Genomic DNA, 14,401 nt, shown 5'->3' on the forward strand with positions numbered 1-14,401 from the left:
TAGATATGTTTGTGAAAGTAACAATCATTTGCTTTATAATTTTCTTTACAATGAAAAGTGTGAGCCTATGCGTATAAGTATGTGTAAATTTTAATGACCATTAAAACGTCGTGTAATAGTGAGCAGGTTATAACAGGACCATTACGCATGCGTGTGAAGAAACGGCTAACTCGGTCGCGACTCGCGAGTCGAGCGGCCTTGGTATACACTATACAGTTCGTTGGACTTGGGGTGGCAGAACATAGATTGAATATAATTGAATGTGTATTAAAGGTCTATTTAATATTAAGCTAGATAAAACACAAAATACTACAACCACTTCCGACAGTTTTCATTAATCTGCTAGCTGTCAAAATGTGTGTCTTAGGTTCATAGATAAACAATCAACGTAAAGCCCATATAAATTCCTATATATTAATAATATTAAATGCGTCCACTTCATTCGAGATAGAATTTGCATACTGCTTCATTTGAGAATTGATAGAGTTCGTACGGACGTCCGGTGAGGAGAGTCGTATAAACATCAAATAAAATTGTTTTTGATATGATTCGATAACTTTGATGAACTTCAATAATTACAACTTACTTTACCAGTTTACTTAGGTAGGAATTTTATATTTAATATGCTCTATGGCCTCTATGAATTTAAGAGTCAGCTATTCTATAAAAAATAATGTTTAGAAACATTTCATAAATTTGAACAAAAAGTACAATATACAGAATAAACGTGAATTTATCATCACAATTTGCAAATTACACGAAAGCGCAGTAAAATTGCGTTAATTAATTATGTTTAGCGAGCCTAATCGCGGCCAGTTTGCTGATAATTAGAAATAATCACCCAATCCTATTTATCTCACTACAATGTTTCACGTGTTCTACTCAATATTAATCAGATTTCTCTATTCAAATCAACTAAGTACAATATTCATTGGCTGTGTACATCTACTACCTATAGAGAATTTCAATTTCATTAAAACGCAACAATATATTTTATTTAACAAACCATAGTATAATATTACAGTTTGGCTACATGACTTGTAAGATTTAATAGCTGTCTATTGCCTGCAGCCCTTCGTATTTTGTCACTTGTCAGTGATTCAAAAACTTGATAAATGGTGCAAGTCTTGGATATTAAGGCTTTTCTCGGAGTAATCCCTTAACCATAATCTCGTTTTACAACTCTATAAACTTTCTGAAATAATTATAAAGCTGAAGAGTTTGTTTGTTTGTTTGAACGCGCTAATCTCGGGAACTACTGGTCCGATTTGAAAAATTATTTCGGTGTTAGATAGCTCATTTATCGAGGAAGGCTATAGGGTATATAATATCATCACGCTAACCACCAACAGGAGTGAAGGCACGGGGGTGAAACCGCGCGGAGCAGCTAGTATACCTAATATAAAGTAGAAGAGTACTTCTTCGGTTAGTAAACCGTCCTAAATTCAAACGTTTTACGAGCATTGTAAGCTGTAGCAAGACTGGAACTCCTAAGTCCTAAGTCTTTATTCTCTTTTCAGTAACCTCAAGTGTTCTAGAATTTAATAATTTTCTAGATCACAGTTTATTGTTTCTCAGGATATCTTTTTATTTTTAGTACTTATCTAGGTACCTAATTGGAAGAAAATTCGAGTCAAATCGTAGTTACTAGTTACGCAGTATATTTTTGCTTCTACAATCCAATTAATATATTTTGAATAATAATAATTTTATTTTCAACACAAATGTTCAAATTTATTCCGATTTCGGACCAACTGGCACCTTGACCCTATGAATGACTACGCCATTGAATTACAATTCGAAATAAATCATCATTTATATCATAAACCATCTTAATCAGTGGACAAGATATATTTTTAATTCCTCTTAGTATGTTTATTGCTGTACCTACTACAACATAATAAAATTCTGTCGGTAATGATCGGTCAATGCTGTCTTCATTTTTTGTTCTGCCATAAATTACTTTAGTGTTAACTACCAGAAAATTTTAAATGAATACTTTTAAAGACAATTTCAAAACTTAAATTCCAATTCAACATCAAAATTTATAAAAAATACCTATTTTACCAATTACTACAAATGGAACAACCGGTAGCAAACATCAAAATCCGTTCATTCAGTTCAATTGAGAATCACTTTCTTTTGAAGTCGGTTGAAAATATACTGTATTGTATACAATAGACATTATTACTGAGAAAATTTGCATATTAAAATGTCTAGTCAGGTTAACCTAACCTTCAAAACATTACTGGAGTCCTGAAAAAATCGGGTCAGAGTAGGTACAATGTATAGTAGGTACCTACAAAAAAATAATAGGTATGCGACTTATTTATGTTAATTTCAATGTTACTGAAGCAATTATTTAGTACTGTGTCTGAGGAATTACTTATACAATAATGTATCGAAAATAACATGACGACCTATGGTCAACTGACGCACGCAAGGTCAATTCGTAACTTCAGTCATTCAACTTAAACTTTTTTTAGGCTTACATTTAAAGCTCTACCTATATTCTTTTAATTTCTAGCTCCTCTCATGTAAGTAGTAGTTTTTTGTATTAGTAACAAATAAACATACGAATATAATTTTCATATATGTACATAATATTTAGTAAAGTAGGTACTTACTACCGAACTAAGTATTTAGTTTTATAGCTTTCAAGTGTTCAACTCTATAAATGACTTTTTTTATATAAAAAATTGTCAATGAGGTGGGATCCGAATTTCGAACCTGCGTCTTTTTGCCATGCCAGGGTAACGCCTAGCCTCTTCGCCGTAAGTACCTACTTAATTAATAGTTTTTTTTTTTAGTTACAATATTCCAATACGCATTAACTAATTATGCGGAAAAGGAGTTTACGACCACAAGAATGTTATAGACAAATGAATGTTTACATAACAACCACAGCATTCTATTTCATGGAAAACTTATTACTACCTCCCGCCAGTAAAAAAGCTGTTTTAATTCACATTTCTTGGGAAAACCAAATTCAGTGTTTGTTAGGTAATTCGCATCGCAATGTATCATAAAAAACAACTGACCAAAATAATTAATATTAGGGATGTAACGATACAGATACCGATACCGATATATCGGCCGATATAATCGGCAAGCCGATATAACGGTATCGCCGATTATAAAACAACCGATACCGATATCAAACATTTCAAAAAACCGCGCCCAATGAACGATGCGGGAGGCCGCCCGCGCGTGCGCACTTTGTTTTTTGAAAGAACTCTACCAATCGTAAACATTTATTAGGAACTGATTGTATGTGTATAACTTAAAGTTTAACTGACTTTGCAAAATAATAATACTAAAATAAATGGTTTTCTTGTTTTTTGATTTGGCATTGTTATTTAAAAGAATACGATTTACAGTTGAGTCTCTGTTGAATGTTGGTAACTTTTATGCATAATTCACTATTTATTTTTCTACCAAGCCATCGATATCGGTATCGGTATCGCCGATATTTTATTACAAATATCGGTATCGGTATCGTATCGGCAAAATCATGTATCGTTACATCCCTAATTAATATTATATTAATTTATACTTACTGTTTACCACAAAATGTTGAAGATCAAAATATAAACAATTATCAAACAATAAGTACCAAAATTTAACAGTAAAATTTACTACGGTGAAAACTGAAAACTACTATTAATTATGTAGGTACTTCCTCTCTCTCAATTTTCTCTGCTGGATTAATTTATTAGCCATAGACTTTATTATAATAAAGAAACAGTGGTAACATATTTTAAGTTAAAATAAAGTTTAATTAAATAAATAATAAATTAAATTAGCAATACACTACATACATAATATTAGGTACTACTAAAGTAGAATACAAAAAATAAATATAAATAAAGTATTCCCAAAGTGTGATATCGAGAACATGCCGAAAGCACTCTAGATTTTAGGTTTATATGGAGATGAAAACATACAGAAGTTTGATATAGTTATCAGAATATTGCAAATTGCAATTAGCTTTGGCTCTTTGGAAGCTGTACGAATCAGTAATATGTATGTATATGTATGGGAATAGTACCTATGCTTCGTGAGCGTATGTGACAGTATGAGTTTGTGTAGATGGAGCTGTAGGTACTTCGCACGATATTTCAACAAAACAAACAAAATTTTTACGATGATCTGCCCCCCTAGACGTAGGCTGTAGATAAACGTATCTGCAGCTTACGTCAATCTCATACATTCGTAGTCTATTCTATTGAACGCTACCACAGAATACATAATAGTAGCTAAACGCTACAGCCCCCCTAGTCAAGTGGCTTTCTGTTAGCGTAGCGTTCAATAGAATAGACTACGAATGTATGAGATTGACGTAGACTGTAGATACGTTTATCTACAGGTTACGTCAATCTCATACATTCGTAGTCTATTCTATTGAACGCTACGCTAACAGAAAGCCACTTGACTAGGGGGGCTGAACGGACACTCTCCGCCTCCCGCCAAAATTAAACTTACCTCACCCCCGCGCGATCAGACATAAAATGGGCCATATTTTTCTGCAAGGACGATACGCAACGAAGATTGACAACATTAATCAAATTGACTTAAAGTAAATTTATTATTTTGGATTTGTAATTATCGTTTCTCGTAGAAAATGGTTAGATATTGTGCTGTTTACGGATGTATTTCATCAGAAAAACGCGAATTTTTTTTTATGCTAGTCACAAATGTGCCAACCATAAAGCGTTAACACACACATTTGCAGTCTCTACAGTGTGACTGTCAAAACGATCATTTTGTATGGAGTGTCCGGGGTGTGACGCTACGCTAACAGAAAGCCACTTGACTAGGGGGGCTGATTTTCTACGCTTGATAAAGGGCTGTAAAACCCTTCAAGACATACCACTGACTAATATTGAATACATACCTACTTATGTGCATAATGTTTGGGTTCTCTTTGTTTGTTTCATCGAGTTTGGTTGTACATTGTTTACGTGATGAAAGTTCAACATATTGTGGTTCAATCACATATTTCGATTATTACATACCTATATTAATTATTATTACTCAAAGTTAAGACTATAATTTGGAAGGTTTATTGTGAAGTAGAGTGAATTGACATTATCTATAGGTATACAGGGTGTAATCGTTAAGTGTGCACAGGCGATTATACCCTATATATAAAAAATGAACCCAGTTTTCCTTGGTCACGGCATCACGCATGAACGTGTGGACCGATTTCGATAATTCTTTTTTTATAATATTCCTTGAAGTACGAGGATGGTTCTTATGGAAAGAAAACATAAACATGTACCACGGGTGAAGCTGTGGCGGCTAGTGATTAATAAATATTATATAAAGCGAGATATCAGATACCCCGATATTAACAAAAATGTTCTCGATCGTTGACTAGAACATTATAATAAAGATCAACTAAAAATATCTTTTTTTTTGGGGGTTGGCTTTAGTGGACTGCCGCACGAATTTGTTGGAAATATTTATATTGTTAGTTAGGTATGTAATGTAAGATTGTAATTCCAAAATATTATCGTTAGGAAACTTGTAATTTTATAGTTATTAAATTTTAAAGTTAATAATTTTTTGTGCGAAACAAGCGCATTTATCCGTTTTGTTGTGCAAAAAAAGCGGTCCAAGACGTTCCATTTCACTGTACTGTGACTTGCGGCCGGCGAGTGCCAAAAGCAACTTTAGGGCGATTCCCACTCAAACAAAAAATAATCTACGTAGGTTAAAAAAACTATTAAACTTTTATTTTTAATATCCAAATAGGTAGTGAGGAGCGAAGCGACGAGCGTGTTAGGTTAACCCTTGAACTGCCGCACGAGCCGAGCGAGCGAAGCGAGCGTGAGGCGGCAGCGGCCGGCGAGTGCCAGAAGCTCGGCCAGAAGCGACTTTAGGGCGATTCCCCCCTCCTCCCCCCCTCCCCTCCCACAAAAACCCTATAATACGTGCGGCAGTCCACTAAAGAAACCCCTTTTTTGTACACAGTAAATAATATACTTAAATATTAAAAGAGATATTTTTAGTTATATGTACTCGGCACTCAGTACACTGACTTGGCTTTCAATCTTAGATCATTAAGTAAAATAAGTTGCTGATATTGTTAGAATTCATCCCTGTATGGTATGTATTCTATGATTATGTAGGAAGTTGTTTTATCTGTCTTTGCCTGACAAACGACATCTGAAAAGTCACTTCCACTTGTCTAACTAACTGTCTGCTGTCACAACAACACAACCTAAGTATTTGCACGTGTTGAAAAGCATACGAAACTTTAATAAAAGTTAACTAATGTGTTCATAACTATTATTAAAATGTTGCCGCCAAAAGACGTTGGCAATGAATTGCCGGGTTTCGAAGCCCCTCAGGACGAAATAACAAAAAAAGATGGACAGAGTAACAAAAAGAAGAAAAATTCAGGAGGCTTTCAATCTATGGGCTTTAGCTTTCCAGTTCTAAAAGGAATAACTAAGAGAGGCTATAAACAGCCCACACCAATTCAAAGAAAAGTATGTTGTACATATTGTTTGTTTTATTTCAATACTTACCTTACTTTTTATCTCAGAAGACATCCCTATGGATGTCTTCTGATGATGTCTTCTTTATTACAGACTATCTGTAGATAAAGGTTTTCTTGCATGGTCAATTACTAGTTATATGATGTTGAATACTAATTGTATATATAAATAAGCGATAAAAGCACTGGACAAAACATGAAACACTAAACTATGTTAATATCTTTACAGACAATACCAATAGCACTTGAGAACAAAGATGTTGTGGCCATGGCTCGCACGGGATCTGGTAAAACAGCCTGTTTCGTATTACCCATACTTGAGAAGCTCACCTCACAAGCACATAAAGCCATGCCTGGCAAAAACATGAGAGCTCTTATTCTATCGCCCACAAGGGAATTGGCGTTACAGGTAATAAGTAGTTGGATACTTAAAAATATATAGAATATTGTGAACATAATGATTATGGTATGATTAAAATAAACAATAATTTCTTAAAATATACATTTCAAATCCAAAAAGTTAGTATATGAAACATGTATTTTATTTAACAAGACTTGGACAGTGCATAATTTCATTTCATTTCTTATTTTTGTAGACTATTCGTTTTGTCCGAGAACTTGGCAAATTTACTGGACTTACATCAGCAGCTATATTGGGAGGAGAATCAATTGACAGTCAGTTTGCCATAATGTCTGGCAATGTACCTGATATTGTAGTGGCTACTCCCGGACGTTTCCTGCACATATGTATTGAGATGAACCTCAAATTAGACAATATCAGTATGTATTCTTAATTATTTCATGCCTTAGTGTGATTAAATTTTATTATGATGTTTAAATCTTCCCAAAATTTGATATTTTTAATTGTTGCAAGCATATTCCATTGCTTTTGTTGTATGAAGAAGCTCTATTCACGACATCAAAGACAAAAGTAGTAAAATATATTTTAAGTTAATTAGAATAATGAAACTTTATATAGAATGTAAAATTCTTTCTGTAAAAGTCTTACATTTAATTTCCAGAGGTTGTAGTATTTGACGAAGCAGACAGGCTATTTGAGCTCGGTTTCGGAGAGCAACTACAAGAGATAGTCGCAAGATTGCCCACAAGTCGACAAACATTGTTATTTTCTGCGACGCTACCTAAAATGCTTGTTGAGTTCGCGAGAGCTGGTCTAACAGATCCAGTGTTAATACGATTAGACGTTGATTGGAAATTGCCATCAACATTATGGCTGGGTTGGATTTATGTGAGGGCTGAGTTGAAAACGGCAGCGCTCTTGCTTTTACTAGATAGAGTGTTGACTCCCACCACTCCGCAGGCTGTTGTTTTTGCCGCTACTAAACATCATGTGGAATATTTACATCTAGTAAGTATGATATTTATTGAACATACATATGTAATAGATATTCCTTTGTATACATGGCCCCATCTTTCATTGTTTTTGTGATGCTATATTGAGTGCTGTTTATATATTTGCCTTTCAAATAGAAACATGCTGTCCCCAATCTCTGATGAAGACTGAAATACACAAAAAACATTTATTTTATTTTCTCATTTTATAATTTTCAACTTTCATATTTCAATTTTTGCATGGCATGTTGAGAGTGAATTTTGGCATGACAATACCGTCACGTTATGGAGTGTGGCGACCATTTTGGTATCTTTGAATCTTGCAAAAGAAGTTTCACTTCTGACACGTGTGCTCGGCATACACGCCTTTTTTTACTTTATTAAATAAACCCAAACCTATTTCTAGATACTAAAACAAGCGGGTATAACGTCGACCTATGCTTACTCGGGCCTCGATCCATCGGCCAGGAAGATAGCTCTCGGCAAGTTCACAAATAAAAAGTGTTCAGTGCTCATTGTCACTGATGTAGCGGCCAGAGGGTTGGACTTGCCATCACTGGACACTGTCATCAATTATAACTTCCCCGCTAAACCGAAACTGTTTGTGCATCGAGTTGGTAAGTTTTTAAAATTACAAACATATTTAGTATAGTTGTTTAATAATGATGTCTAGTAAAAATGGCACGCGAATTTTTCACAAAGAAACATGAATAATTCTATTTTTAATAAATATTTAATTTTAAACAAGTATGTATAGTAACTATTAAGATAAATGAATGGTTTGAAAATAATGCTATCTCGACTCTCGACTTAATATGTATATAAAAATGTTTTAGTTACAACACTTATATCTTAAGAATGACTAAATTGATGATTTTTATTTGTTTTAAAGGCGAGATGTAAGTTTTAAAGAAAATTTTATTATATACAATTATTCTTACATAAATTTTCATTAATAAATAAATAGACGCATACATCAGGAACTACAAAATTTGTCTTGAATTTTCTAATGGTCAGGTCGTAGTGCTCGTGCCGGAAGGGCGGGGCGTGCGTTGTCTTTAGTGGCTGCTGAAGAACTAGCACATTTATTGGACTTGCAACTTTTCCTTGGAACCGATCTCATACCGCCAAATCAGGTAGAGTATTTTTGAAGTAAAACTTTTTAGACGCTTCGAGAGTAAGATTTCAAGGTCGCGTCATGGAGTAAGGCGACGATTTTGGTATCTTTGAATCTTGCCAAAGACGTTTCACTTCTGATCGTGTGCTTGGCATGCACGCTCTTTCTTATTTTACATCTACTATAACTGTATTTGTGAATTTGTTTTGGTTTGGAATGTAATCCAAATAATATCTGATTATTTTTAATGTATCATTTTGTGGAAATGGTTCTTAAATGATTTATGAAAGCTTTATTTTTTCATTTTTGCAGACTACTGCCTAAAAATTTCTTGGCATTTACTGACTTATTGAAATAGTATCTACAAATATGAATTGAATTGTATTTAGATTCGTTTTAAATATTTTATACAGGGTGACTGGTAAGACGTCAGACGCATTTTGACAGGAGCTTCTTGAAAAAAATTTGTACTTTGTATGGAAATCGGTCAGCTGATTAGCGAAGTTTCCTTACAAAGTCCAATTTTTTTTTTACGAATTCAGCAAAGTTGTAGAACAAAAGTTGTTCTGTTTCATGAGTAGAAGCTCCTGTCTAAATTCGTCTAACGTCTTACCTTTCACCTGGTATACTTTAACAGATTGAAGAGACTGGCACAGACTGTCCCAGTGGAGTGTGGGGTTCGATGCCGATTAGTTTATTAGAGCTCAGACACCAGGATGTTATGGCGTGGGAGAAGAATTACTCGGAAATAGTGAGTATAACTAAATAAAATATGAAACTCGCAATCAAAATCTTTTTTGAGTTTATGAAACTTTAATTTAAAGTAAGTGAAGTCATTTTATAAGATATATTTGGTCAAGAAGCGTTAGTAAAAGTAGATAAGATAATATTATAAGGATGGAGGTTTTTGTGTTTACTGATCTTTTACATCAATGTTAATACATCTTAACTACAATAACAAGGACAAATTATAGAAAATAATGGCATTTGTAAAGCTGAAATAAATAATTATTTTCTCATATAGGAAGACGCCAGTCGAGTATGCGGCCGTGGTTGGCAGCAATACATAAAATGGCGGGAACCAGCTTCAGCAGATGCGAACAAACGTGCGAAACAGTTGACCCCGCCCACCGCGCCACACCCCTTCGTGATCGACCAATCAGAGCGCGCTGCTGACGAGCTTGTGGAACAGATAAAGAACTTTCGACCTAAAGGCGTAAGTGTTAAGAGCCAATTTTCAATGTTATGTTTAAAAAAAAAGACGGGTTGCACTCCGGGAGTGCCGGCAGAAGTGAAAACTTGATTATTAACGTTGAGCATGTTGATATTTTGGAATGGTATCCGTCTTACGCTTTTTCGATCAGGTCACGTGTCCTGACGCGAGTTTAAGATTTTATACCCATTACAGAAAAAGTGTTCAACGCCGTTAAAGAAGTTTTCACTTCAATAATTTAGTTTTTTTTCTGTACTTAATGTATTATTATTATTTATTAATTTATTTTAAGGTCTATTTCTTTGTAAAAAAAAATAGAATTGAATATGCCACATGCCACTTGATGATAATTATATTAACATTAGTGACACACTTATTTGAAGATACTATTAATAAATTAGTTAAAAGTATAGTTAACCCATTGACCACCGTAAGCCCCGATCGGGGCGCGACACAATAGATTTTCTATTGTGTCTGTGATTCCGAGGACTGATGGATTAAATTGATACTGAGTAAAAATATTTAATCATAATTTGAATCTCATTTTTATGCAAATATACTTATTTCAAGATTACATCGCAAACTTAAATTATGATCGATTTATTTCAGACGATATTAGAGTTAACCGGACGAAACGATTCTCCAATGTACCTCGCAATGAAAGCAAAGAGGCGCGTTCACGGAAAAACCGTACAAAAGACTAGAAGCAATAAGGATGGACAGGTACGAAATGCTTTAAAATATTATTATGTAGGTACTTTAAGTCTTCATAAAGTCTTGTATCTGTGCAAAGAGCTATTTTTTATGAAATATTACTTAAAACAATTTTATTGTCTGGACAATTTGCATATTAAGTAATTTTATAATATTTGCTTGTTAAAAATAATGATAGTACAAGGTTATATACATTTCTAAAAGAATGAGTTGTAGTGGAAATCGAATCTTATCGGATATAATTTAGTCAGTGAAAATAAATCTAGCTGCTAATTATAAATTTCAGGGTGAACTAGAAAGCTCAAATCAAAATGGATCGGAAAGTTCAGAAAAGGGCAAAAAGAAGAGGAAAGCAGTGGTCCGCGATGAAAACTATATACCACACTTTGCAAGTGATCAACACACTGAATCTGGGTAAGGAAATTGATTTGAATCAATTTAATTTCTAATTTTACACTTATCGCTATAAATATAAATGATATAAGTAGATATTATGGAACAAAAACTGTTACAAGTGCTACCTGGTATATAAATTTTTACTATATGTTTTTATGTTAAATTAATATTAAAAATATGCATTTTTCTGTATCGAGAAAAAGATATGATATTCAGATGCATTTCCAATTTCTTATGGTACATTTCCAAGAATCAGTAAAATTCGTACCTACAACTACATATTTTGTCGTTAAAGTTTGTTATATGTATCTGTCACATTTACATGTTATTTATGCATTTAATATTTCTTTCGCATGTGTACAAGCATAAAGCGCGTCACACACGGTTTAAATACTATAATATTTTATGTTAAGATTCTCTAATATAAAATATTACAGTATCTTAAGGTATCCGGTATCAGCGTTCTAACCATCATTTTTCTTTTTGTCATTGCGTACTAAGACCCCTGTAGAACCGCCATCCTGTTACAAATGACCCGAAATTTTGTGTCAGTGTTTCGGGTCATTTAGTACTGTAATATATTTTTAACATAAAATATTATAGTATCTTCACCGTATGTGGTGCGCTTAATTCGTTGTATAAAATTGTCATCTATCTCCAGTATGTCAGTGAACTTCGCGAGTAACGCTGCGCAGGCGCAACTAGATGTGTCCGCGGACTGCGGGGACGGGGCGAGGGCCAACCGCGCGCAACTGCGGTGGGACAGGAAGAGGAAGAAGATGGTGCACGTTGATCCGGTGCGTGAATGAAACTAAATAAAAACTCAAACTTATCACTACATAGTATAAAACGAAGTCGCTTTCTCTGTCCCTATGTCCCTATGTCCCTTTGTATGCTTAAATCTTTAAAACTACGCAACGGATTTTGATGCGGTTTTTTTTAATAGATAGAGTGATTCAAGAGGAAGGTATAATAAGGTTTTAGTATATAATTTTTTAAGGTTTTAGACAAAGCGGGCGAAGCCGCGGGCGGAAAGCTAGTAATTTATAATTTGTATTATTACCTCTAGATTTAGAACTGCATTATATATTTAGTATGTATTTGAAATGAAACCCACACTAGTTCCACTTTTGTTCACTTTTAAAATTATTTTTTTAGTGATTATAAGTAAAAACTACGACCGGTTTCAAAACATCATCGTCATAGATAACTAGTGAATCGTGTGTTTCATTTCAAAAATCTTTATCTTCATCGTTTTTTAATCTTAATATATATAAATCTCGTGTCACAATGTTTGTCCTCAATGGACTCCTAAACCACTTAACCGATTATAATAAAATTCGCACACCATGTGCAGTTCGATCCAACTTGAGAGATAGGATAGTTTAAACATGTAGGTACCACGGGCGAAGCGGGGGCGGACCGCTAGTAAATGTATAATTTTATATTGCAACAGGACGGCGGTCGCAAAATGATCCGCACGGAGAGCGGCGGGCGCGTGCCCGCGTCCTACCGCAGCGGGAAGTATGACGAATGGAAACGACGCAATCATTCGGACGGAGATGTTACGGGGCAGAAGCTGCGTGAGTTTGCTATGTCTTTGTATTTATTCATGTTATCATGAGGCGAAGCTACCGTTTAAAGGTGCTTTTATACGAGAGATGTGTGAAAATGAGCGAGGGATGTGTTTGTAAAAATTTATATCGCTTAATTTAGCCTTTGAAGCGATACTATCTATACTAATATTATAAAGAGGAAAAGTTTGTAATTATGTAATTATGTATGTATTGTTTTCACGCCTAAACCTCTTTACCGATTTTGATGAAATTTAACACAGACAATCTTTAGACCCTGAGAAAGAACATAGGCTACCTTTTATTGCGAAATATGTACCACGGGCGAAACCGGGGCGGACCGCTAGTTAATAATAATCCTTACAGTCGTTAAATACTGTATTATTAACTAACTTTGCCTATAAATCTCATTTTAAAAAGAGTGACAGTTAATGACTTTTTTTTCTTGTAGTAATGTAAAAAAGTTGTTTTATTAATTTATTGTTACATCAATAATTTACTCAATATTTGTCTATCTCAAGTATTATTAATTAATTTTCACAAATCATGCGTAACAAATAATTTATAAACATATAATTTGTTATATTCCGCAGCATCAGAGTTCCGTCCCCGCTGGGTGAAACACAACGAGCGTGTATCAAAGAAAATGCACGGAACCAATGAAATGAGAGATTCGCAGCAAATCGTCAAGGAGAGGATACGAAAGGACAAGATCAAACAGAAACTGAAACACAAGGGAAAGGGAAAGGGCAAAGGGAAAGGCAAGAAGAGAAAGTGATGTGTATAATAAATATGCGAGTTGAATTTGTGTTTTATTTACCACCAAAAACATTTTCTTTAGCTGTCTTTGAATCTTAGCTCTACTCATGTGCGTATGGAGCAATAAATTAGAACAGTCATTAAGCATAGCACTAATAAGAGATGTTTTTTTATAAAAGTAGTGAACCGATCTTAATGATTTTTTCACTAATTTTATTATAATAGGCTATGTTTTATTTCGTTGTGCTGGGTCTACCTGGGCAGAGCCAATGAGCGGCTAGTATATATTATAGCCTATTTCCCTCGGTTTGAACTGCTTGACCAATTTCGATAATCCTTATTATGATATTATGTTCGTTTCTGTCAGGAGAAGGATCTCATGAAAGAAAATCTCAAGATATTTGCGTCTTAAAATTAATAAAATGTGAAAACATAATGGCCATTTAAACTTTACATGTTTGAAAATTCTGAATTTTAGCGTAGACAACAACGTCTGTCGGGTCAGCTAGTATTTGATAAAAATAACCAAGGTAACTACTTCTCTTCAATAATTCAAACTACGTATACAATAATTATTATTTACTTGAGCTTTCCTGCTATTTTTTATTTAACCTTGGAAATCAATATGTCAACAGCCACAATCAAAAGAACATTTTTGGCAATATCTTTCCTTATTAACGAAATACTCATTTATTTTTGTAAATAAAATATGCAGACTCATAATGCACATTTTGATATTGATGTAAAAAATAAATTTCAAAATAAAA

At 34.0% G+C, this 14,401-nt stretch overlaps 1 protein-coding gene across 1 annotated transcript; it reads left to right on the forward strand.

The window, feature by feature from the left end:
• Positions 1–6,204: 6,204 nt before the first annotated feature.
• LOC149485255 (ATP-dependent RNA helicase DDX54) lies at positions 6,205–13,679 on the forward strand. The gene is made up of 13 exons (XM_089700003.1): positions 6,205–6,500; positions 6,738–6,917; positions 7,105–7,288; positions 7,531–7,877; positions 8,268–8,478; positions 8,879–8,997; positions 9,616–9,729; positions 10,003–10,194; positions 10,801–10,914; positions 11,192–11,319; positions 11,963–12,098; positions 12,758–12,884; positions 13,469–13,679. The coding sequence occupies exons 1-13, from the start codon at positions 6,306–6,308 to the stop codon at positions 13,651–13,653; spliced, it is 2,232 nt and encodes a 743-aa protein (XP_089556129.1). The 5' UTR covers positions 6,205–6,305; the 3' UTR covers positions 13,654–13,679.
• The last annotated feature ends 722 nt before the right edge of the window (positions 13,680–14,401 follow it).

The sequence above is a fragment of the Colias philodice genome, chromosome 10 (genome assembly GCF_061535455.1).
Source record: "Colias philodice isolate Cphi_HAF_F1 chromosome 10, ilColPhil1 Martin Lab GWU primary, whole genome shotgun sequence".
NCBI classification, from domain to species: Eukaryota; Metazoa; Arthropoda; class Insecta; order Lepidoptera; family Pieridae; genus Colias; species Colias philodice.